The sequence below is a fragment of the Crassostrea angulata genome, chromosome 4, assembly GCF_025612915.1.
Source record: "Crassostrea angulata isolate pt1a10 chromosome 4, ASM2561291v2, whole genome shotgun sequence".
NCBI lineage: Eukaryota > Metazoa > Mollusca > Bivalvia > Ostreida > Ostreidae > Magallana > Magallana angulata.
The window spans coordinates 36,839,824-36,867,104 of record NC_069114.1 but is presented as its reverse complement, the minus strand read 5'-3'; the positions used below and the strand labels follow the sequence as shown (position 1 = coordinate 36,867,104).

The following is a 27,281-nucleotide window of genomic DNA, read 5'->3' as shown; positions in this document are numbered from 1 at the left end:
GGGGGGGATTACTTTCCAAAATCCTGAAAATCATAATCCGTTGGAGGGAGGGTCCTATGGCAAAGAGCTAAGTATTTTTAGTTTGTCCAGCTCTACTTCAATATAGGGTATCTGCCATTTAAGTTTTAATGCAGGAAAAATTTTCAAAATGGAACTGATACATTGTAGATTGCTGTAGATTTTTCTTGCAATTCTTAATTTATTCTTTTGTCCAGCTTGCAAAAAGAAGACACATACAGTATTACAATATAGGTATTTACAAAATTAGTAACAGTTACATCAGCCTATTTTCTGATTGCAACCCCTCCACTTTAAGATCCAATTTACCCTTCAGGGTTTCTTTTTGGACAATACCCTCAAATCCTTTTTTTAATTGATCAAAAGTAGGCAAATATAGATGCCCTGGTATTTTCAATTATCTGCCTGCATCAGGGTTTTTTACAATGCGGGGTACAAAGCAGTCTTTACTAGTGAGGTTAGAATAATGGCAGACTATATTCAACTTTATGTTGAATTTCTGTGAATTTTATGGTTTGTAAGGAATGTGTACATGTACAATTGTATTCTTCTTGAGAACTTTTTTCATGCTTTCATCATAAATACCCATCTGTTTCTTCAAGAAAAAAAATTAAAGCAGTACTGGAAATGCATAGAGCTTTCAACATTCCAAAATGTACATAGACTCAAAAGAAATAAATCGTAATAATTCATACTTTTAACTGATAATTCTGATGAAACTCATGAGTCTGTAGCAATTCTGACAATCATTTGATGATTTGTTTTTTAATTCACAATATGTGAGTATGATTTTGAAACTCCAACTATAGTCATATACTACAAAACAGAATAAAATTCACAAGATTTATTTCATATTTGTTGAATTCTTGTTACTGACATCTTCTTTATCTAATGACCATATAAAACTGTTTATACAGCACTTTGTTACAAACAATAAATTGCAGTAAATAAGCACTTTATCAATTGATATTCACCCACTTCCTTTTGGCAGAGTATAAAATACAGTGCCTTTATTATCATTCACCAATATTTAGATTAGCAGATTAAAATATATCTTCCCTCTCTTTCATACCTCCTTCAGTACAATTAGTTGCCAATTGTTGAATAGTTTAGCACAATTTCTTTTGTTTTCTTTGAAGAGTCTGTAATCTCAAAGCAATTGACACAATGGTACAGTATCATTGATACAACCTTAAATTTATCTGAAACGTCTTGTAAATGTACCTTTCTTAACAAACTTAACAGCTTCATCTTGAATAGGCAATCATGATTGATTGATCTCAGTCTAAGTCATGAAAATGTTTGACTTCACAATACTGTGGAAAGTTTAGGGAAAGCATTCTGTTTGCTCACTACCAACTTCTGGTGTTGATGGGAAATGTATCCCTTGATTTTGTTCTGTAATATAAAAATGTGTCATGGGATAAAAAAACGCATGTACTTACTACTGGTCATAACACTTCAGTTTTCATGTAACAATTAATATTTACCTCATATATTAGGTTGGCAATTATACATGCTGTTTCATCATTGTCAATATCTTCCACCTGAGGAATAAATGAAACGTAATCATTAATACTGCAAGGTACATTATAAGTATATGATTGAGCCAATAAAGGCAGAGACATACATGTACTACAGTATACTTGCCTTCATCATTCTGAGTGCTGCAGTGAATGCTTCGATTGGGAGCTGATGAGTGTTGAGGATGAGATGACTGAAAAAAATAGATATTTATGAATAAATATAAAACTTATATTGTATATGTATGTCATATAAATACTACAAGTAGTAAACACTTGTCAGATTTAATAGTGAAGAAAATTCCAAAAGCATTAGAGTTATTTGTATTTTTCCTTACAGTATTTAATACGGTGTCAAACTTAATATACATGCAGTTTTAAATCATGTATTATTCTATTTAGTTCAGCAAAGAAAAATAAAAAAATGGATACTTCCTAAGACGTTGATACAACACTGCTTTGTTACTTACACTTTCTTAAAGAGATTGCGGTAAGTGATGATCTTTAGCTTCTCAAGAATGAGGTAGATTCCACATTTGATGAAGAATGCTTCATTTTTCTCTAATGCATTGTTCAAAGATAAGAGGTTCCCTGAACTGAAATTATTAAATAGAAATTTATGAAAACAAACCTATTCAACACAATTGTAGAGTAAAATTTAAATAAAGACTGGAAATTGCAACTTCATTCAAAACGAAAATGCAAGGATCTGTTAAATAATGAATTGAGTTGAGGAATTTAATCAAACCTGACAGCCTGGGCAACTTCAGCAAACTGCAAGAGATCATATTTCTTCAGCACTCTCTGGGAAGGCATGTATCCCTGAAACAAATTATATGACCAAACTCAGAATACTTTTCACAATTACATGTATTTGGACCAACCAAATGGCAACAAAGCAAAACGTCTAATTTAAAATAAAAACTTTAATAAGACAGACCTATGATAGAGAATTTGATAAAAACTCAACAGTAATAGTTTGATACGGTGTTTAAAATTTTTGGAAATATTAAAACTGACTAGCCATTTACATGTATAAACTTACTCGTTTCAGTTTGATATAGACTTACCAATAACATTTTGACAGGGAGAAGGTAGATAAGAGTCATTCTTTTGTTCTTTGTACTTGATCTGTGACATCTTGTGAAAGCAAATGTCAGAAATTCATCAGCTGCAAAATCATCAATTACAGCTTTACAACATTATACAGAAGTGATACTTATTTTGAAAATTGATTATCTAGATTTTACTGGTAAAATATATTTGACAATAGTAATAAATATCTAGGCCAGGCCATTTTTACATATTTTAGATAAGGATGTGATTCAAACCTGATAGCATAACTTTATGACTAGACTGTTTAAAACATAACATATGGTACATGTAGCTAATACATTGTATGAAAAGAGAAATATTAACTTTATGGAACAGTGCCACAACTAATACATAACACATTAAAATACAAACCACTTTTGAAGTCACTGTCAAACATGGCTTTCCTTCCCACATAATATCTGAAATAAAACCGACAGTAGTTTGTTCAGCTTAATAAGAATATTTTTCCCAAGCAGAGGCACAGTACAGTAATTAAAAATGACTGAATGGACTTTCAGTCAACATTCCAAAATCTAATCACATGCAATATTACATCTTGTGCTTGAATGAGTTAAATTCATGCATGCACTTGAAGAACTGTTCTTCATTTCCTACCTCATGAAGATACAAAATGTGTAATAGATGTACCTGAATGTCACCTGTTGAGCTAAAGGGAACCTGTCCTTTAGAGGTAAACTGTCAATGGCACGGATCAAAGGTTTACAGAGGTGAAGCTTGTTTATCTACAATATAAGATGTTCAATCAGCAAATTAATTTCACAATCATTTTTGAAAAATAAACTCTTTATACTCTGTCCCAAGATATCCTGGATACACATTTTGCTGAATTACATGATATTTATAAATACCTTGGGGTTCAAACGATGTTCATTCAAAAGTATGAAAAATTTCCAAGATTTCTCAGTCGAAACGCCCCTGTAAGATTATCAGGTTTCAATACAATGCTAAAAAATGTGATGTCTATGGGGATTTTGTATTGCAGCAAGCCCGGATGATAACGTTGTAAAATTGCGCAATGAATTCCTAATGGAGAAATCTCTGTAAGGAATCTTTTTTTGTTCGTGTGAATTTTTCCGAGTGAAAGATGATAATGTGTCAATGAAATTATCTTGGAAATTATCCCTTTCAACTATTTCAAATGTACTTCTTTCACAGGTATGTGTATTTTCATTAAAAATCGTCCAAATGTGCTGCATAAATATCTTGGGACAGACTATAAGAAATGTTCAATGCAATGTTTTGAAGCATAAGATTATTGAAAGACTTCTGCTGTAGATTTAGATGATCCAAGCCCACTTACCTTGAAGTAAATTTTAAAGAGCTGATTAACAAGATTCAACATCCCCCATTTCTTTGTGTCTTCTACAGAGGCACGACTGGGAAAAGAGTGCAAAATAAATCACTGTATAAAACTGCATGGAAATATGCTCAGTTTTCAATCCGAATATAATTTAGGAGCTCATACTTGTCTGAAGCGCACACTCTGAAGCAGCCCATCAATAACTCTGCTGCCTTTTCCAGTCTCTCCCCGGCCTTGCCTTTTCCTTTTTTCTGAGCCTGCACATCTGCCTACATGATATACAAAGTCATTCGATTTCAAACAATTTTATGTTTACAAAATCACATTAAATCAATTCAACCAAACCTGAAATTTCATTCATAAAAGAATTTTTATCAAAAATATACATACATGTGAAATCAATACCAATGCACATGTATTTACACATTTTCAGTGCTGCTGCTGCTAAGGACAAACTGGTAATTTTGAAAATGCACTGCATATATTTAGTAATGAGATAATGCTTTTTTAAGAAATCTGTATACATACTGCAAAATGAAGGAATAGTTTTAAAGTGGATATGCTATTTTACTTACTGAATTAGCAAATAACCTCAGATCAAGGCATACAGCAAACATCACAGGGAGTGACCAGTTTTCATCTTTTTGGCTTTGAAAGAGTTTTGTGAAAGCTGTTCATCAATGTTAAGGGCTGGGTATATTGATAATTTTTACCAATTCAAGGCTAGTATAATAGTTAATCATGCAAATCTGACATAGCAAAATAACAGCATTTATAAATGTGTATAGGCAAAGCTGGCATTTACTATGAATCATTTCAAAAAGGATATTGAACAGCGACTGCCTGGCATCCATAGGCTTCTATAAAGTCATGTTTAGATACTGCCCAACAACATCTGCAAACATACAAAAGTTAACCATTTCAGCATGTTAAAAATTGAAATCATTTTTTTTACATGCAGTAAATTTTGTGGATAGAGATACATATTTAGAGGGAAAAAACACATTTCTATGCAGTATGAAAAATATAACATTCTGTGATAAAGGCAAAGCAGTGCATACAGGTAAGAGGGGTAAATATGTTACCCATAGCATTCATTTGGTTTTACTGTACAACTCATGCCTAACTATGGATGTATCTGTAATAAACAAGGAACCTTAGAAAAGAAAGTAATAACCTTTGATTAATAATTATACCTCAACTGACTATTATCTATATATATACATGCAATGATACAGATCATAAAAATTCATCTTCTGTTACATGTTTGACATAAAACTTGCCAGTTGCCAAAAACTCAGTTACTTGTAAATTTATTTGTGTTGGTGTCAGTTAGTATTGGAACAGGATAGGAGAAATAGTGACAGCTAGACCATACCAGACTTTTAACCCAGACCCCCCCTGAATCTCTAGTCAGCCAGATGCTCTTCTATTGAGCTGTTTGGTGCCAGCCATCAGGTCTGACTGTCACAGTGCATGTATATAATGTCATGAGGTAAACATTCTCTGCGCCATCGTGTACTGAAACCATTTAATTTACCTGATGTGAGCAGCCACTAGTTCGTCTACTGGAGAATCAAACACCCTCTGAACAGCTGGTTCAGGTCTCTCTATTTGCAAACGGGGATTTGCCACATGTGGATGATCAAAGGAAAATAATGCCTAAGTAGTGAAAATAAGTATCTAAATTGCTGATACAAAGTCATTTAAATTTTACAAGAATTCTTGTCAAATGATTTTTTACTTACTCCAGCTGTAACTCCATCCTTGTCGTCAATAGCATCATAAAGCTGCAGAGTACAAAATGATAATTAATACTATACAGGTATGTAAATCGAACATGTTTGATTTAAAAAATAGTTACTTTTATTATGCAAAAGATATATATGTTGAAAACAAAGTTCAAAAGTCATGATTATTAGCTTAGATGTAATGAGATATTAAATCTTTTCAAATCATTGATTTTGTCCATCCTTGAGCCCTGAATAAATTATCAATTTTTTTTGCCCATGATCATTTGATGCAAGATTTTATATAAGCATGTGCCTAAATGCAACAATGCAAGGAATTAAAAAAAGACATCTGCATTGCGTTAATTCTTTTTCAGCAACTTATACAAAATTAAAATCTGAAACATTAAGAACGTGATGTAGGACCTTTGAAGTCAAATAAAACTTCAAATAAAAATATAATCTCATTAGACCAAGTTCACTCCTTGGGGGACAGCATATACACAAATAAGGTACACATATACAATAAATGAAATCAGGCAAATTTTTTTTGTCATGGTCATCTTTTAACTTTTAAATGCAGTATACAATTGAATTATAGAATATTGAAATAAAAAGGGATTAGTGACAGGCCCTCAAAAATGAACCACTGCCTAAAATTATACATTTGTCCTAATAACAATTTAAAAGTTTGTATACTTAATCATGTTATTCATATTATTTGCGTAAACTTGAAACATTTTTTTTCAAGTTGATTGTTTTATGAAATAGCGAATATTTGGGTTAATCCTTCAAAATTTCAACTATACGTACCCTCTGGAGGTACGTATTTAGAGTCCACTGAGTCATTTTGATTGAATGATATGTATCAGTTTATCACAATCAAGTTAACTTCAAATAAGAAGTGCACATCCGACATGATCGTGTTAGTAATTCTACTTTCTTATTAACCGGATGTAGCACAATGGAAGAGGAGATTAGATAATTCAATCATAAAAGCTTTCGTATTATAAATCGATAGTAAAACACTATAAAATACGAATAACTAAATGGAAGTTTCAAAGCGGAATAAATTTCCAAATTTGAAATAGTCTGTTTTATCATCTTTACAAACGAAGAAAAACTAGTTATGTTTTTGCTTATATTTTTTTCATTCAATTCATTGGCTAAAACCACTTGTGGCGCAAGACATACATACAATTACACATACTTCTTGTTGATTTATCATCTGCTGGAATGTGCTGCATAAATATCATGGGACAGACTACAATATTACTTATTAGGTTTGTTACTAACTGTTTACAGAAATTTGTGGGGTCGGTAAAGTCCATAGAAGGCGAGGCGGAGCATGATATTCGAATATTTTGGAAATGGAGTGACTAGTAAGTATAACTAACCGTTCTCAAGATAAATGCAAAATGTACATTTGTTTTCAAAATAAGTGAAAGAACAACGTTTGTAAGCATATTTTCATTAGAAGTTTAATGATCGAACAATAGACGAAAAACACAGCAAATGAAAAAAAAGTAACACTGACGAGGATTGTTCGAATATAATTATAATTGGAAATATGAATGGCAACAGAAGTAATGACATTGACCATCAATAGGAAGAAAGATAATCATTTTTATCATGAATGGAAAGAGAAGTTTATAAGTAAGTTTTCCATAAAGACTGAGGATATAGGAGGTGGAGAAAAGTCGAAAGTTTAGTTATATCTAACATATATATTTGATCGAATAAAAATGTGAATTCAAATTAACTTTCTGCGAATTTGATTCTTAACTGATTTTGTACCCTAAAATAAAGTATAAAAATGTTTTTAAATAACCAAGGAAAATCAAATATTTAATTTTTTATTTATTAAAAGTATAATGATAACATCACAACATATGGCATTTCAGAGACCACACGTATATGTATATGTAAAGACGTAAATATATTTATGATACCAAAAAAACCACATCACAAATTATATATAAAACATGAACACACAATATAATTATACCATTCACAATACGAAAAGCTTTCATTTATTTGGTTCCGTGAACCGGTGTCAGTTATGCGTGTAGATGCGCATATTGTATCCATTATAGATTTATAACATATATAAAAACATACATATGCAACTATAATCATATTAATGTACAGAACTTATAGAGAAAAACCGGCGCGTCATAAAAGAAATATATCATGACCAGACCCACCAATTTCCTTGATATACAAAAATCTATCTTTTATGTATAATTTTCTAGATATCTCAAAAAAGAAAATAATAACGGTCCACTAAATTGTTTATTTAAGTTCTCAATAAAATTAATAATCAAAAAACATTTCATCTTCGAATAAGAATTTAACCCTCTTTATTAGCTTTTCCTCAATATAACACAAAATTTCCATTTTCATTGTGTACAGTTCTGCGTTTATATAAGGATGTCTATTCCGCATGACTCAATTAACACAGAGATTCGCCTACAGTCACTCCTGCATATGACGGCCTCTTCTGTATGTGTGTATTCATCATCCAGGCTACATAGGACATGATGATGTCGTCCATATTGTGTCCCTAAAACATAAAGACACCAATTACCCACTCTGAAAACAGATATCGTACAAGGAAACAGCTTTAGAAAATTGGATTGATATATATAGTCCTAAGTGATAAGAGTAAAACCGAACTTCGAAAAGTTTTATTATTAATACCATTTACTAGTATACCTTTTGACAGTTCACTGTTCAAATGAATTTATTTGTACATTATCTAATAACCAATTTAAGAGAAACCAAGAAACAAGAGAAAAAAATAACAACTAAAGTTTGAAAATTAATAAAATCATTTGAAATAGCAGAGACATAAATAACAGAGATTGGCAACAGATCGAAATCTCGCGGTCCATATTGTAAAGTATCCCCAGCCAAGTTTAAATCAGTAAATCTTTCTAATAAACAATTATATCGAAATATAAACAGCTAAAACCTATTACCAAAACATTAAAAATATCAAATTTTCATGAGTTTATGTCTTATAAACAATATTAAAAGAGGAGTTTAAGGAGGCACTTGGCTACCCGTCGTCCGAGCTTTCGCCGATGTTTTTTAGCTGGCCAATATATTTTCTATATGTCATGTTGTAAATTTACAACATGATATATATATCAATCTTATTTTTCATTTTTTTTGTTTCAAAAATGTCTAAAACCTATGCCTTTTTTCATAAAAAACAATACTAGTATTAATACTTTTAGTTTAAGATCATTATCTCAGTTCATTAATAAGTAGTTCTCTAAGTAAAGCTGGTCCCGTAACATTTATCATCAACAAACACGCTAATGGCGGAGTTGCCAATCTCTGTTATTTATGTCTCTGGAAATAGATACAAACCAGATTAGTTTCCATGTAAATCTTGGTTGCATTGGGACCGTCTCCTACGACAAGGGTAAAGGACTGCTCATCATAGGCCCAGTTAGGGATCTGGCTATACTCGTACTTGGCTATTACGTTCTGGAATGAAGAAATTTAAAAAAATGTCATCTGCAGGTATACTTATTTTTCCAATTTCCCACCCTCAAGCGTCATGATGCAGTGAATAAATGCTGCAATCAAGATTGAAATAAAACCATTTTAACAAGACACTGGACATTCGGTAGGATGTAGAGTCTTAATTTTCTTGCGTCAAAACAAGTTAAAAATGACGCTGGTTTTCAGTGAAATAAACACAGATTGCGTAGTCTTAAGCTTTGCTCAAGAGCATTGAGCAGACAAATCTTGTTCATTTTAAAGAGTGGTCAGCAATGAAATAGACAGGCCTGCGTCACATAGCTGCTTGGCACAACTACACAAAGTCCAATCCCCTGTTAATATGGTTCTATATGAGGCTTGGTGGTCAACAAATTACCCATCAGATCTACCTTAAAATTTAATTATGACCTGTTTGCTATTAATAAACTATTTTTTGTAAAGAAAAATTCCATATATTTGGCTTCAGGATTATTTCCCATATCTTCATATACAAAGCTCTTCTTCTCTGGAAGATTAATTTAGCCTATACATGGCCACAACCAAGAAGGCACTGCTAAATCGTACCTTGGACGTGACGTCTAAGAACATGATCCCGTGGACGTTGACAGCGAACAGTACGTGCTTGGGGTAATTTTTCATTGATCTTTGCTGTTAAATAAACAGAAAGTGAAAAAAAACTATTAAAAACGATCTCCATGGTTTACATCAGAAAACTTTAGAAGAAAACGGGCAACATTTTGGACTTTTTGAAGTTTCGGACAGATACCTTTACTGTGAAGAAGACCGATCCATAGGTTGGCCACTGGTGAATGATTTTCAGGAAAGCTAATTTTGCTTTATCAGAGTTAGTTCCCTTTGTTCTACTGATTTCCTCCTTAACCAGCTTTACGTACGAAAATACACAATACGTATATCAGTTATGCATTTTGTAATCATAGTTTGGAATTAAATGAAGAAATTTTTATCCAAAGCATTGAAAGACAACATGTGATGCTCATATGCTTAGCAACTAGTCTATTCACCTGTTTCCATTCATTTGGAGGTTTCTTCTCTAAGACTGGATGCGGAATAAGAGCTTTCATGTTGGATCTGAAATGAACGCATTGTATATGCATGAAGAAATATTTAATGTAATAAAAATACACACAATTAAAATGATTGACTAATGTAGCGGAAACTGTCAATGCAATTATAAGGCATTATACATGTATATAGAGACTCACTCAAAATCTGAGAGGGCCGACATGTCGTCTCCAAACTGCGCCCTGTAGATGTAAGCGGCAAGGTGCCCGGCGTCCTTGTCCGAACAGTTGTGGTAGCCTCGGAGGTAGTTAGGAACCTCCTGCAAACGTCAGTCAAACATTTGTCTCAGTCGCAGCTCAACGGGCCTTTCGACACAGCTCGGAAAAACTTTCCGAGTCTGCCGGAAAGGCCCGAGAAGTTGCGATTGACATTTTTCTTAATCTTTCAACACATTATTTTCCTGCAGATTAACGGCTCTTTCTTTTGAATTCTTTTTTCCAGTGTTAATGTATTGTATAGGGACAATTTTATTATATGTGATCTAATAAATTTACCTGTGGAAAATGAAACATGGAATCCGCGTTCTTATTTTTGCCGGGTTCGGAGTTCACCCAGAGCTTCTTCAGGAAGAACACGTGGACGGTGGTGGGAGCCGAGAAATCGGGGGACCCTTTGTTGGATTCCGTCACTGTGAAAAAAATCGTTATACTAAAACGTAATGTAACTAAGAATAAAATCAGATTGTGTTTTTGACGTCTATCTTATAGAATGTGATGCATAAAGTTTGGGATATATCGACTGTTTTGTCAAGCACCTTACCACTTGATCGCTGCGACCTCATCTGCTTTGCCCAGAAAAGCTCTACATTTGTGAGAGAGTCCAAGAAAAACTCGCCATCTGGAGCACTTATCACTGTGAATTAGAGATGTAAACTCTTACTATAGAAATTCTTAATACTCAGATGAACTAAGCTGTAAAACGCACAATATTTTACAAGACCATGTTTGATTAGTATTACGGGGAGTTGTTACTACAGGGTAACTGGTATATAGGATTTTGTTTTTTAAAAATCTATACATATATAGTGGTTGTTAATTCTAAAATATAAACGTTGTTTCGATAACTATGTCTAACTTTTAAGGAAACCTAAATACACACAAAGAAACAGAAATTTAAAACGAATTAAAAAAAAAAGAAAAGTACATCAAAACAAGATTCTAAATTATCATGTTTTTTTTTTTTAATTTAGATATAAAATATTTCAAAGTTAAAAAAGCAAGCAATGCAACCAAAGCTAAAGCTGCCTGTTTTCAACCAGCTTGCAAAAACCACAGAAAGTTTGTTACTGTTTGAATGAAGCTCTCCAGAAAATTTAAAGATGATTTGTAGCAAAGCTGGAATTTAATCATGCTAGCATGTCGATCTAGCCCACTTTTATAAATTTTCATTTTACTGCAACTGTCAAAAAACCCAACAAACACATATACTAGCAACTTTTCTCTGGAATTTTAATGGAAATATACCGACATTCCATTTTAATGAGCATATCTTTATTATCTGTTTATTAATCTTTTGCACCCTATCACCAGTTGACTGTGCACATACAGTGTTACATGTAAGTTTCCTTTTTATTTTATTTTTAATTTAAGTGCAGATTGACACTACTATACAGTGAACTGTACATTCAGGAAGGTGACTAATCTACATACAAAACGGTTTTGTTTTTGAGGAAGTTCCTGTGCTTTGGTCTGTCAACAAAAGTCAACAATAAGTATATCAACAAAAACCGTTAGCATAAAAAATAAAAGAAATTATGTAAACACTATTGACGGCATTATAGCAACCTTAATGGTTGTAACAATACGTCTTGCAGATAAATGCTAATTCTCAAAAGTCCAGTTACTTGAGTGTTTCAGTATTAGAAAAACAATACTCTAAAACACTAATAGAAGTACATGTAGTTATATTCCCAAAATATCTCGTGATATCAAAACATACCATGTCACCTAAACAATTTACCCCATCCAACCATCTCAAAATGTACGCTACGTAAAATATTTTTGTTTTCTTAATGAATTGCAGAATTTCAAACATAACTAGTCTTTTGAAGCTAATCTAGGAAGAAAGTAAAAACATGAGCACACACTAGGCTTAAAAAGGGAAGAACCTCGATCTTTCAATCCAAAACACAGCCCGTATTCGTCGATGCCTTCCAAATCGAACGCATCCATGATGACCCGTTTGATTTCTACTACACGGCAGCTGACGTCCACTTCAAAGTCCTGAGATAAAGACAATCATTGATATGAAAATTCGAGTTTGTATATTGAATAAAATGCAGTTCTTTTTCATTTTTCGTATCATTCATTTTTATTCTTAGAATCTTCGTCTTTCTTTTAAAAAAAAATATTACAATGTAGATAGTTTTTTACGTTTTGTAAAAATCTTTTTCATATATAAAGTAGATTTGGGTTCATTTGATTATTGTATCAGATTTAATACATTTTCTTCAAAATCTGAATTTGGTGATATTTCATACTCTAAAATAGTTAGTTTAGATGCATTGATATTGTAATAAAGTTAAATGAAAAAAGATAAGATGTAAATTTCAGTACAACATCTTTCGAAACAAAAGTTACTCTGTAAAATTATCTTCAATTTCACATAAGCACACATCTCGGTTGTTAAAAAAATCATTCACATCAAAGTAACAATCACGCTAAAACTCTACGAAATACCAATACATACGGGAGGTGTCTGTATAGTTAAAAGATGTAATCATTTTTTATGATAAAAACATATCATGATCATTTAACTTCCTAAAAAGGCATAATGTAAAGTATCATCAATCGAAACATGAGGAATTGACATTTTCTATGGAAATGGTACCTGCTGATGCTGGAAGGGAAAACCTATAGTGATGTTTATTGTGTGTTTCTTGCTCTCCATTGCTGCATGCTCCATTGGATGTGGCGGATACTGCCTTGCCCCCTCGCTAAACAAACAAACCAAATCCATATTTTAAAATATAGATTTTTTTTTATAAAAAGTAGGTGTATCATTTTCTTGATTCATAAAAAGCAAGGTGGTAACAACTTAGCTTACGATTTGGTGAGGTGAAGCCTTGCCAGACATTTCTGAGATAACGGGTGTTTACTGCCTCTCATGAATTGCTCACACTCATCATAGAGTTCTGTACTTGGCACTGCGCATGTGCAGACGAGGTAGAGGAGTCTCCATCCTCTATCTTCACTCGACCTAAATGATGGTTCAGAAATGACGCATAAAAAATGGTTATCAAGTAGTAAGAATTTAATATTCTTTATCAAATTAATCAATTTACTTACTTGTTTGGATTATTTGTTAGCTGTTTGATTATCTGACAATATATTTCATCTCGCATGTGTCTCTGCAAATGATGGTATGAGTCAAATTAACAGATAACTGTTCTATAGATATTGCAATGTATTTTGTTTTATTAAATCAAAATATTTGAGAGAGAGAGAGAGAGAGAGACAGAGCACTCATACGCTTCTCATTCCTGGCTCAATAACGTTTTCATTAGATAATTCCATTTCAGACATCTGGTCAGGTAACGGAGAATCCCCCATGTACTGCTGAATAGGTGAGATTGTTAAGGATATTCAAATAAACGTCTATACCGTAACTAGTGTATAAAAAGAAATCTTTCACAATACGTGGTGTTATATCAAACAAACTCATAATTAAGTTGCGTATGAATTTCGGGTATAGTTTACAATTACTCTTTTGATAATAATTTGTAGAAGTTAATGCTCATTAATCTCCTCGTAGTGCATATTGAGATATTTCAAATTGAGGGATAGTCAGAGACTTGTTGTTTAGGTTATTTAATTCGGGGATTTTATTCAATGTAAATGCAAGTATCAAAGGATATCAAGAAAACTTCTGCAACTGGCTCTTCTAAGTTCCTCCCTGAGATGTGTTCTCTTCAGCAGCGGCTTTTTGATTGATTCTTTTTGATATTGCCAGTTTGTTTGTGCCTTGTCCTTCTTTGAGGATTTGAATGAAGCTTTGGACAAAAATTTACTAACAGCATTGTCGCTACCCTGTCTGCAATTACCAAATAAAGGATATGAATTCAAAAACAGAAATATGATTTAAACACACAAAGAATTATGAAAGTCATAAGCAAAATTTTTCAAAGTTGAAAATTGCTTTTTATGGGAAATTAGCTTGATGCTAGCCAGTAAAGAAACTTAATTTCATCATATTAGATGGAATTCACGATATATAGTTGGTTTTCCTGTATTAAACGTTTTATTGTAGATGTAAATCAGTGAATAGTGCCACGGTACCTGAAGTGAAGTTTGGCGTACATTTGCAACGTGTGTTCTCGATGAACAATTTGCTGGGTTGGGAAAACACTGGGGTCTTTGCGTAACTGAACAGTTAACATGCCCTAGAAATAAGAAATTCGTTAAGTTAAACGATGTCATTTTACGGCTAAAAATTTCCTCCAGTCAATTAATTTTGCTGATTAAGTTAAAACCTACTAATGTATCATGAGCTGGCTCATCTACTGTCGGAATGACGTAGATTAAGTCCCTTGGCATCATGTTAAGTTTCCCTGTTCTTACACAGGTGGCGCTATAAACATCTTCATACATGAACTGTTCATAAGGTTGTTCCAGTTCAACCAGATCTCCTTTGGTAAGGCCAACTCCGATTGCACCCTCTTGAAACCAATAAAATTTTATACATGTATACACAAAAATGAATCAGATCTAGATATACAGACATCCAGGAACCCAATTACAGCTTGGCATCAATGTAAAACTGTTTCGATGTTAAAGAGCAATATGAGCTTCTTCTTTTCTAATTTATTTTTAAATATGGCAGTATGATATCTCTTTGCGTAACCTGGTCCCTCGTTATTAGGTTGAAATATTAATCGCTAAATATATCATAATATTTTTAACTATGGAATACTAGAAGATATAGCAAACCCAATTTTTGTACAGGACGACTATTATAATGTTTATGTAAAGAGCCCCTAAATAGCTTTCCCACAAAAAATATGTATGAAAGAAGTGTGTAAACCTTAATTTTGCCAGTCATTTAAAGTAGTTAATAACAACATATGCAATAAACATTTGAAAAAATTGCAGCTTTAATGGACACGCTGAAAGGACCCTGTTGTTTAAAATGTCTATATCCGTAAATTTTACCACGGGTGGTAAACCTGAAAAATTCCGGATAGTTGTTATACTTACAATATTTTGACGACTTAATAAGAGGTTCTTTTGTGGCTGACTAAAGAGATGACAATTACATCGGAAATTGTCTTCAGGCTAATGAGATGCTGTTATGACAAGGTACACTTATCTTGTCAATTTATACTAAGCGCGAATCTCTCTCTTTTATAGAAGTGACAATGGGCACCGATTTGTTTGATGCAGTCCATTTATTCTGTGATATTTTGTACAATACATTCTATTCTTGTTACAGAGTATGATTCATTTAGAAGGTAAAGTACAAGTAAAGATTTACTGTCTTGTGAACAAAAATTAATCCGCCGATATCAGTTTTGTATCTTCAAAAGAGGACCAGAAATACATGTAAGGCTACATGACATACTAAACCGTCGCATTTATGGGAAATGTTTTTACTCAAAAATGAATGGAAAAAATCAATTCCTATATTAATCTATTTATTAATCAATAAATTCCTATCAACATGCAAACTCCATTGATCAGGGCGACCCGTTTTTCTTCGGCGAAAATAGTGTCATGTTGTAAATTTTAAATTTACAGGGAGGCAGTAAATACAAAATTTACAACATGACAATAGTACATGCCAAATTGCAACAAACATATACTTAAGGAACACAAAATTCTAATATTTTCTTAACAGACTACAGTAGTGTAAAACAGAAATTTGTGACCCGACAAAAAAAAAACTGACAATACAGTATTTATCTAATTGCAAACTTTGAACTTATTAAAGAAGACTCTTACCAATTTGCGTGGAATCCTGGACAGCGATGCCGTACTTTGACTTCCGTCGCAAACCATCCATGAACTTGGTCAGCAGCGAAAACAAGTCATCGGCGTGATTGGAACTGACTACAAAGTCCTCAGACCGTAGAGTACTGATAGTGACCGTGTGTCTGTAAGCAAATCACGCAGTGAGAAATAGTTATTGAATAGAAATTTTTTTTTTTAAAATGTGTCGAAGTTGATGCAATACTTTTTAACAACACTGTCTCCTGATTTCTATGATAATGACTTATCTAAACTACTTAGTTTTATTGTACACTGCAGTTTACATTATATATAAGTCTGTAAATTTTCCAATGAGTACTTTACCTTCCCTTGGAGACATCAGTGATTTCAATGAACGAAATGGAACTTTTAACATCCTCCATCTCGTCCATGATTTCCAGACCTTTATTGTTCAGTCCCAAAATAACGTTCTGCCAGGTCATTGAAGCGTTCTGTATTTTGTGAGCATCGTAAAATCGAGAAAACACTGCATGCCACTTATCCTTTGCGAAATTCACAACATCACATTTGAGGTCTCGCACTTTATTGCGGTCCTTTGGTATATCACTTTGAAGTACATTCATAACTTTTGTCGTCCAGTATGTCAGATCTATAGTTTTCTTGTTTGTTTCAGGAAGCCAACCCGTCAAAAATGTCTGTAATTTTGTATTTTCAACAGCGCCTGGGTTTTCAATGAAATAACGCTGGGCGGCTAATTTTGCCAAATCGTCATCCTTAAATTTTCAAAATAAACGAGGTTAAAATAACAGGGCAAATTCGTTAATAAGTAAATAGTTTTATTTATTTTTTCTCAATAATTTACGTTTTCATACTTTTTTTTTAATTCAGAAAAGACTACTTTTAATTTAAATTGTTAATGCAGATGTGAGTTTGATATGCACCGTTTTGCTCTTGTATTCCCCAACAGAGACTCCGCGCATGATCTGTTGATAGATGAGGTCTGTGGCTACTGGATCGTCTTTGGGATTGTGCCAGGGTAAAAAGTACTCCTTCCGGAAGTAAAGTCGCCAGGAGGAACTACTTTCACGCATGCCGCTTTGCTTCGTGTGCTGTTCACATTCCGCCACGGCGTCCATAACACGATGTGTACCATTCCCGAGACATGAAATCTAGGAGAAGCATTCAACAAATTACCAAAACCATCACTTTAAATTCTTTCATATAATATTTGATTTCGTAATGACACGTAATTAAAGTTATTTTTTCTTTTTCGCCACGGGTACCATCATTTGCAAAATATAATTCAGTAGCTATAGTTATAACAATAATCTCGGCTAAGATTCTTGGTACATGTCTTCTTAATTCATGTTTGGAAATTCTGTCCCAGCTGATGTTCCTTCTTGCGAATCTCAGCAGAGAAAGAATAAAAATTGAGGTAAGTTTCTTACACGTTGCATGAGAGTAATGTATATAGAAAAGCCAGAGGAGTCCTGCAGTCCAGCCTTATGACAAATCTGATGGACGAGTTCCTGGACGGTGGAAGCCGAGTCAGCCTCCACTATCATACGCAGTCCGTTCATCATCGACATCGGTATCAAGATGGGTTTGCAATTCTTTGACGCCTAATAAGACAAAATATTGAAAGAATTAGGCAACGTCGTCTCTATAATTATGAGATACTATAAATACGAGACTAGCATGCAGCGTAAGAAACAATATTCTGGATTATTGAATTCATATTCTACGAAAATTGATGAAACCACAAAAGTGTGTGTGAAGATATACATGTACTGTATTAAAGAACTTTTTTTTTTGCAAATTAAAATATATTTTATTGAATTCAGTGGATAAGCTCGTGTGACATTTTTATTGAAGAAATGATAAGATGTCTTGTTAAATTCAGTGGATAAGTGTTTATGATACTTGTATTTACAGAAACAATCTTCATTGTGGCTGTTTTACCTGGAACTCCAGCCAGCTGGGGGGATAGCCCCTCGTCCCTACAATAGCCGTGCGCCGAACTAGACGTTCGACCCTGCAGGAGAAAATTGGAGAGGACTCTTGGAGAAAATGGAGGAAACACGAGAAAAACTGCAAGTAAACAGAGGTATTGATTTTAAATAGCTTAGCAAAGGCATTTAGCATGGTGTCTCTGTTGATTCATGTCATCTTGTATGAGTTTAATGAAATTAGCATTATTACTAGATAGCTATTGGTAGGTAACTACCATATTTTGTTTTAATTTTAATTTTCAAGTGTAATTTTGTGATTTGCAAAGAAAATAATAACACCCTCATTTTGTTTTAATATGGATCACAATGTATTTTTATTTTGCTTTAAGAAATTATTTACATTCGGTGTATATTTCCCCTTGTACCATGTGTACGTGTTTGCATTGGAAATTTGCAATGTTCAATGTATAATAACACACGTCAAATCTGATCATCGCTTACGGGCACAAGTACACACGTTCGTATTTACTTACAGTTGTATTACTGTTAGGTTTAATAAAACTTTAAAACTCACCAAACCAATTTTGATAAGTATATTTGAAAAGTTAATCGTTTAATCATCTCTATCTGAAAAAGTGTTTTTGCAAAGTTTTTGGCACTATGTATTTAGCCGAAGAAGCACACCAAATGACATGTTTTACGGTTATTATATCTTACAATGGATTTAAAGCGACAATACAAAAATATTTTATACAAATAAACATCAAAATGAATATAAATACCGGTATAAGCATTGAGTGCTTAAAAAATACTTTAGTAATATATTTAAAAGTCATCAAATTCTGAACCATATTTTTCATATTTGCCGCGTGTTATATAAAGTTATCGTATTATATAATTTTGTATCCTCATTGAATGATTGACGATTATTTTATCAAAACGGGGCTCGCATACAAAATACTTACTCTTTCTGTCGGGGCAAAACAACCCGCCAACAAATGAAGAAGCACCCACCCTCGTACTGAACTGTTACGGGATGGGTTATTCGTCAACTGTTTGCAGACCTGGCAAAATATCTCGTCCCTGGCGAAACAAAAAAATACTCAATAAACCGTCATTCAGTCCTGGTTTCAATACCCAAACTGGTATGAACACTCAATTTTGATTTTCACAATTTTTCTCAAAACTTGAACCTTGACTGTGTTGAAAAAAAATATACTGGAATTCTTAATTGTAAAAATGATTTGTTAAAGATATCGTTCACGGTTTTGCATTACTCCGTTTCTATCGCTACCTGAGTTCCGGTTTGTAGATTCCAAGAGCGCAGACATATTGGACTTTCTCCAGGACCGTGCTAATTTTATCAGACAAGAAGGGAATGTTTTTGACATCAGAATGAGATGGGTCCTTAAACTGAAAACATAAGTCAAAATTTTTGCTTTGAAATTACTAAAAGTGCGTTTTTAGCCGGGCTCTGCTGAAAGCAGAGTCCTGGCTATAGGCAGGCAAATCGCCAATGTTACTATAAATAGCACAAGTAAACAAAAAACCAAACAGCGTCAAGGTAAAGCTTCCGCTATACCAAATAGTTACACAAAGAGCCACGTTTTGTCAAAAGTGTTGGCATTTTGTTTCTTTTTTTTTAAATTTCGAATGAATTGTCTATCTTTTTTAGTTTTCTTATTAATAACGTGTTTTTAAAACATTACTATGCATTTTGGACACATACAATGCGCATGAATTTCCATGAACTACTTTGCTGCGCGATGAAGAAATGGGGATTGAATATATAATGCTTGTTGCAAAATTCAAGGCAGCAACTGTTGAACTTTTTAACTTCTATTAGACAGACATATTTTTTGCCGCTTACAAAATTTTCGCTCTCTGATGCTTTGCCGACATTAAAAGCATGAGAGAGAGAGAGAGAGAGAGAGAGAGAGAGAGAGAGAGAGAGAGATTTTCAGTCTTTGCAACACAATATGCATAAAGACACACCAAAAAAGCCCGGCTTTCAGTACTTCAGTACTTTGATTTCTAGTACTCGTACATGCTTTTATGGTAAGATTATTTGCAGAGTTATATTAGTGTTTTGTCGTTTCAGCTTTAGCCTTGAAACTTGAGCCTAATTGCCCATGAAAATATGTAGTTTTTAAACCCTAATTGTATTCAAATGTCTTCACAAACGTGAAGTGTGTAAAGCTTATTTAATGTTCGGATAATAATAAGCTTGTTTACTTCTTCTTCTTATAGTTTCTGATTTGTAATGCAGAAAAGCTTTTTGTTATTTTTGTCTTGTTTTTTGTATAAATGCTATTGAGACATTCTTTTGAACATTTTATTGAAGATGCCTAGTACACAAAAAACCTACCAGTTCTGAGTATTTTTTGTAAGCCTCGTCCACATCTCGCTTTGTGTACTTTTTGTGAAAACCCTGTTTCACTTGACTTATAATTGGTGGAGCACTCTGTCAAATATATAAAGATGCCGTCAACAGATAGCAATCAAAGGCAATGCTAGGCAGCTATGTACAAGTCATTAATTCTACAAGATGCACCTTTCCCTTTCATGCCTAACTTTATGGTTACTTTCAAGTATTATAATAAATGCATCAAACTTCAATGTCCTTTTTCGCACTTTGAAAAATTAACTTTTGCTCATTACACTTTGAAACGAATGAAGTAGAACAATTTATGCTCACCCCAGCAACATCAAGTGTTTCCCCGTGATCTGATTCCGGGAGATCTCCCATGATCCTCAAGATGGAAACCCAGGCCGCCAAGGAAGCCTACGAATTAATAGCAAATATTATGGAAATAAATAAGCATAACTGTACACTCTTTTTAAAAGAATGTATACATGCCAATTGTACAGTTGTAGGAAAATGTTGATGAAATTACCAAAACATCAGCCTCCTCTTTTCTTTTCTTTTTTTTTTTGGGGGGGGGGGGTGTTGCAGAAATAAAATGAATTTTGTATGTCTTTCTTTTTTTATAGAAAACATGTACGTGTAATAAATGGTGATGGTCCTACCAAAACATCTGCCTTGTCTTTTTTGGGAAGAAGCGGCTGCTGAAGAGCTGCACATAAATAGGTATGAGCGCCTTTAAACTGAAAGAACGACTGCGCAAAGAGGGTCCAACTGGTGACAGCGCCGTGGGGCTCTGGGAACTCAAGAGAAGAACTGTGGGAAGACTTCTCGTCCGATGTCGTAGAATCACTGGATGGAGAACTAGCTTCATGGTGACCGTTGCCATTGGTGAGTTCGTTCAGATCCGGGGGCTGTACCTCACTTGTCAGACGTTCCCTCTGAAGAGAAAGGATTAATTACAAACGAGAAATAAGTTAAGTTTGATGTTAAGGCAAATGAGGTCCTTTATGATGTAATCAAGATTGGTATGTAATAATTTACATTTAAGCTGGCCTCGCTGTCACCAACTTCCTTCAAGAGAACACCTGAGTACTGGCCTCAAATTTATGCACTTTTCTATTAAGGAATAAGTTGAGTGATTTGAAAATTTTGGTGACGGTGGGGCCATGATACATAAATATATATAGTCTTCTATCCAAATAAAAATCCAGAAGGGTAATTAAACAGTGATGTACCACTATGTCTGCAACAGGAGCGGATTTTGAGAGCGTCGCCTTTCCGAATTCGGGCCCCAGTTCATCCTCTATATTCCCGCCATTAACTGGCCTTTTGACCTCAGTGCTCTCTCCGTTGATGACCGCTAGGTTGAAGTGTCTTTCGTCGCCCCCGAAGGCGGACGCTGAGGGGATGGACTCCTTCCGGGAGGAAACAGATTCCTTCCGGGAGGGGGCGGGTCCACCCACCGCTATCTGACTGACGTGCTTACCAGCCTGGGACAAATAGAATAACAAACACATTACGTATCAAACCTATAACAAATACAAACATAAAGTAATTATTAAACAAGACCCCTTACTCAAAATACATATAAAAGCCATTCATTTCAAAACCAGTCAAGGTTTATATTCTGAGATAAATTCTTTTATGACATATCTTAATGTTAGTTAAAACACGGGTTTTATATAGCCTTTGATCTTTTTCAAACGAAATTTTCAAAAAATACGATCAATCATAGAAATTCCATTCCGAAGCATTATGATTGATGGGGTAAGGGGTTTTACTCAAACTGCAGTTTATTAATGCATGTGGTCGCTTAAATGAAATATGTAAAACACTCAATGATAACAATTTGAAGATGAAAAACAGTTTAACACATCATAAATGTAGATCAATATAGTCTACTCTATTTCCGAGTGGTTCTGTTCTCACTTTCGTAAGAAATCCAGTCGAAAGAATCTCGAGACACCACCTATTGCTGTTATAAATTAACCTTTATGCTTACTTTCATTTTCTTTATCACCGTGACCAAAGATATCTTTCAATATAGACGTACACTAGCCATTGTAACGAAACAATTATAGAAAACACCAAAGATCAATTACAGGGACAACACAGACGGCCACCAATGTAGGCCTGCATGACTGTCAGTGTCTGTTAAGTGAACACGTACACGTTAATGTCATTACATATATAGATCCTTACATGTATAAACATAAGGTCACACCTAATCCATATCAACGTGTTTTCTAATAAACTAATGCTTTTTTGTCATGCTTTTTTCGTTCCGGCCTTTCTCGGTGGCCTAATTCTAGTAGCAGGTTGCGACATGTGTGTCTTCAATAACCAGTATATAAGCCTTGATAGTCGTGTCAGCGTACTATTGTGCGTTTGTCAATTCATCCCGACTTTATCTAGCATTATAATAGTATATTTTAATGATTTTATGATTCTGGTGCCTCCTCTCCTCAACAATAAGTAAACAATACGAAAATGTTACGAATGACACAGTTAAACATAAACATATTAATACAGATATATTTAAATGAAGCCAACTGATTATATCTCAATCTTTTTTAAATCTTGATTTCAACGTCCATACAAATGCGAATAATTAAAATTTCAAAAGTTCTGATGACCCATACATTCAGGTTATAAAGAATTTGATACATATTGCTACAATCTGCAATCATGTGATATACTGGGAACAAGTTAATCAAATACACTGCTAGCAAGACAAACATTCCAGAAATTCCCCACTGCGAGCCAGGTTTTTTCCCTTTTCTCTCTGCTTTGTATTGAAGGAAAAATGAAATTCTATTTGTTGTCTGAATGCTTAATTTAAAGGACCATTGTGTTATTGCGTTAACAAGAGAAGCAATTACAGACAAATCGGGTTTAGAATGATGTTAAAACCTTTAATTGTAGAAATCTTATGCTAGAATCGTAAAAACAAGTAGTCTAAGAAATCTCTTACCAGCTTGTTTGCTCTTTCTCGAGTGGACCTTTCAAACTTGGCTTTTAACTTCTCTATCGAATTCAAGTACTTTTGAGTTTGTAATATTTTCGCATCAATGTCGCATTTACCAAAGAAAAAAGACAACCCAAAATTAGATCGTCATTATTTATATAGAAGCAATTAAATACATGTACTATAATTTAAGGTTACATTTTATGTTAGTTGTTATCTCAATGTAAATAGCGTTTATGCGAGACCTCTTACGAAAGTAGCCGTTCGGGTTAAGGATAACATTGTCCACTTTCCCATTTACTTGGCAATCACAGAGATAAGATACGAAGCGGGTGTTCGGTTTCTGAGTAAATATCCAGATTGGCAATTTTCAAGTGTAAAAGTTCATAGCTTAAATTCATTGAAAATTGTCATGCAACCGCAAATGATTTAACGCAATCATAAACGAAATGCGAACAGTGGGAAGAAGTTATAAAATTTCGCTTAGAACAAACGATTCTTATTCCGGTTGAAGAGGGAAAAAAATAAAAACTTTGAATAGTTCAGATCAAAAAGGTGTATATGTTTTTTAAATGATATAAGTTACGTTTTCAGCATAATTCACGGCAAAGACTAGTGGAAGTTTGGGTTACAGACATTTCACATATTCAGCGATGCATGAATACTTTATGGATTTCCTATCTGATTAAAAAATGACTCGTTTTGCAACATATTATGACATTTTAAAGGTGTGTCTGTGGCAATTTTAAAATGCAGTGAACCTTTGCGTGCTTTTTGGATGCAATGGTGCTTGAATATTGATTAATGTCCGGTTAAAAATTGTAAATTTGGCAAAATGCGGAACAGATGGTTGAACGAAATGGATTCAAAAACCGGGGTACATACAGCATGGGTCTTGCATAGAAAATATTTGTTACATGTACATGTAGAGAGGATTGAAAAGCCTCAAAGACTCGTGCTAAAATAAACAATTTCATTCCCTCCAAAGGGGATAGGTCATTTCAGTATAGTGCTGTATAACTTCCGTAATTACCATTTTAAGGTAAACGATTAAAGAACTTTAAGAAGGAATTAGTCAAAACCACTATGTGTCACACGTTGTTTCCGCGTTTAATACCTTAAGGGAGCTCATGACACAACAAAGAGGCTTAAGTATTTTGTTACCCTACTGAACATTGTATATATACAACTGTCATCCCGCATTTAGCTTTACTTAAGTATACCCACATTGTCTACCTAACAAAGAAAGGACAAACACTTTTTGGGAACGTTGTATAATGGAGACATTTTTCAAAATTATACCCCCGGTTGGATTTCTAGCCCTTGTAATTTGTGCAATATAATCATTTTCAATGCAATTATCGCATGTTTTCTAAACACTTTTAAAGGACAATATGGAGCTTTAAAATGCAATATATTTTCCCCCGATTAGCACGTACACACTCCAATATCGATGATCAATGCACAAAGTCTGAAAAAGCTGTCCGTTTTTCTTGTGAAAGTGCAGTAAATCAAATTCTTCTACGTTGATACACGGTGCGGTGATACTGAAAAATGTCCCAACCGGAAAATCTAACATAAAGCGTTAATCTCAACTAAGAAACCATGTCTTCTATCAGAATCGCATTGAATGTCACCATCTACCATAGCAGAGCAAAGCAAAATGTCTGAATTGTCTAGATTCTTTGACCAAGGGCAAAAGTTAGTTGGCAAACCAACTCTCTTACTTTTTTGTAGAAGTAAACAAATGATTTTTGTGTTTAATTTTGATCTTAATGCTATTTTTATAGTGAATGCAAGCGGTCAATGATATTATATCTGGGACCATGTTTACGTTTAGCTTTGGTAATTAAAACTATTGTTTGCACATCAGAAACCAGGTGATTTCCCTACTTGCGCCCGGTGTTTGATGTGTTGAATTAAATTTCATGACATTTAAACTGCGATATAGAAAACCCATGCATAAAGCGCTTAATCAACTTGTGATGACAGATTCCACGTTCTATAAATTGCAGACGACAATCTACTACTAAGAAATCACGGAAAGCAGCAGAAAAATTTAAATTAAAGATCAAATACGTCCCATAAACGGACTTCCTTGGTAATGTCACCTGAAGTGATATAAATGTATTAAGAGTTGGTGAGAAAATCTATAATTTGTCAACATAAACAATACAAACCTTCGTCCCATTCACTGCTGTAGCCATTAGGAATAGGTTAATCCATGGGGAAACAATTAAACAACATACGCTGTGGAATTTCTCACTCTGCAGGGCGTGTAGACCCGTCTGGGTAACCCAGTGTCTTAAATTACCCGAAAAAAGGTATCCTTAGGTAAACTTAAGGAAGCGTGGACAACATCGGTGTAGACACACAAAAGATATCCTATCACTGAACTACTTCACCGAATCCAATTATCATCCGTATTTACATAATAATATGAAGTTAATTTTACTAATTAAAACTTATACTGGTCGGCCATCTTTGAATTGAATACACCCAAGTTCTTTGAGTTGGAACTATACGCAGCGTTTTTCCTGTAATTCAATAGAATAAGGCGCGTATCGACCCAAATTCCTTCTGAATGAACGACAGACATTTAAAAATAAGCAATTGACGAAACAAGTTCATAACATGTTAAAATCAACACAATAGCGACTGGGTTCCCAGTTTCGATCGGACAGGTAGGTGATTAGGACAGGTGGAAGAGAAAGGATATTCTGATATGGTAGCGACTCGCGGACAGGGAAAGGAAGTTTACATGGTTTTTCTAACCGGGCAGAACGCTTGGACACGCCTGATGTCGCACATGTCGCAGTGAAAACACACGGGGCGGATTGCATGGTCTGGTGGGTGTGAATTGGAATAGAAACCGAGGTGATAAAACATTCCTAACAAATGAACAAAGATTTAGGTCTAAGGGGTGTGAATTTGATTAGAAACCGATATACTGTAGATTATATAAGAATTCAGACAAACAAACACACACTTAGGTCTGATGGATTTTATCGGAGTAAAAAATGAATAAAGATACGTCACTGCGACAATTGAAGCAAATGAGCAAACTTACGATTCAGTATTTTCATTTTTCAAACCAACTTTAATCAAAATATCGGTCATGTATAGAAAAAAAAGCAAAGTAAGATGTTTATAATTTCTTTAATTCCTGCCAAAAAAAGAGAGATAACATATTAAAATGCAGAATTTTTCGGAGAAAAATGATAGGATTTTATGTTCCAATAGAGAAGGTAGGAATAAACAAAGTGCACGTTAAATAGTATTTGAATTGGTTATTGAATACGTGATAAATTATTACACGACAAATTAAAAAAAAAATGACTTGTCCTAGGTGTTCTTCTGGTTAATTTTCCTGTTTTCATTAATCAAAAGGTAGCACACAGAAAAAAGTGGCACACAACCTTGAGCTGTACATAGAATTATCCAGTGCGCCCATATTTAGAAGGGAAAAAAAATTATCAATCGTTCAATGACTATTGTAGATGTACTTATCTATATTAAAGATATACATTGTCAATATAATTCAATGAAGTTCGTAAAGTAAAGTTCGATAACTCTATCACTCCAAGAGGCGTTAGATTTAGTTCACAGACATCTGTCGTTGTATATTTTTCTCATTTTAAAAAAATATATAACCTCTACCCAATAATACACAAGGTGTGTTTTATTAGGAATATATGTATATATACATATATTTAATATATAAAGTCAGGTGCTTGTGCAGATGATATACCTTGTCCTATTAGAGTGTCATAATAT

General features: G+C 33.8%; 1 protein-coding gene across 1 annotated transcript; it reads right to left on the bottom strand.

Moving 5' to 3' along the window:
* Positions 1 to 847: 847 nt before the first annotated feature.
* On the bottom strand, positions 848 to 25,802 carry LOC128180431 (myosin-VIIa-like). Its single transcript, XM_052848544.1, has 42 exons — positions 25,685 to 25,802; positions 21,772 to 22,026; positions 21,199 to 21,474; positions 20,867 to 20,953; positions 20,537 to 20,632; positions 19,463 to 19,581; positions 19,134 to 19,251; positions 18,179 to 18,307; positions 17,665 to 17,838; positions 17,158 to 17,385; positions 16,580 to 16,989; positions 16,229 to 16,380; positions 14,765 to 14,946; positions 14,567 to 14,670; positions 14,146 to 14,321; positions 13,760 to 13,854; positions 13,577 to 13,638; positions 13,335 to 13,487; positions 13,119 to 13,224; positions 12,397 to 12,511; positions 11,049 to 11,141; positions 10,784 to 10,917; positions 10,430 to 10,548; positions 10,229 to 10,295; positions 9,973 to 10,089; positions 9,771 to 9,854; positions 9,069 to 9,188; positions 8,164 to 8,253; positions 5,706 to 5,747; positions 5,498 to 5,619; positions 4,787 to 4,852; positions 4,533 to 4,629; positions 4,123 to 4,226; positions 3,958 to 4,033; positions 3,285 to 3,379; positions 3,009 to 3,055; positions 2,612 to 2,712; positions 2,290 to 2,363; positions 2,012 to 2,137; positions 1,669 to 1,735; positions 1,509 to 1,565; positions 848 to 1,416 (listed from the first exon to the last, which is right to left on the bottom strand). The coding sequence occupies exons 1-42, from the start codon at positions 25,709 to 25,711 to the stop codon at positions 1,327 to 1,329; spliced, it is 5,052 nt and encodes a 1,683-aa protein (XP_052704504.1). The 5' UTR covers positions 25,712 to 25,802; the 3' UTR covers positions 848 to 1,326.
* Between the last annotated feature and the right edge of the window lie 1,479 nt (positions 25,803 to 27,281).

Bases quoted from the DNA above. Each gene is read 5' to 3' on its own strand.
- LOC128180431 (XM_052848544.1), bottom strand. From the start codon at position 25,711: ATGGCTACAGCAGTGAATGGGACGAAG. The intron at 17,839-18,178 runs GTAAAACAGCCA...TTGTCTTATTAG, and splicing joins CCAGCTGGCTGGAGTTCCAG to GCGTCAAAGAATTGCAAACC. The intron at 2,713-3,008 runs GTTTGTATTTTA...ATGATTTTGCAG, and splicing joins TGACAGTGACTTCAAAAGTG to CTGATGAATTTCTGACATTT.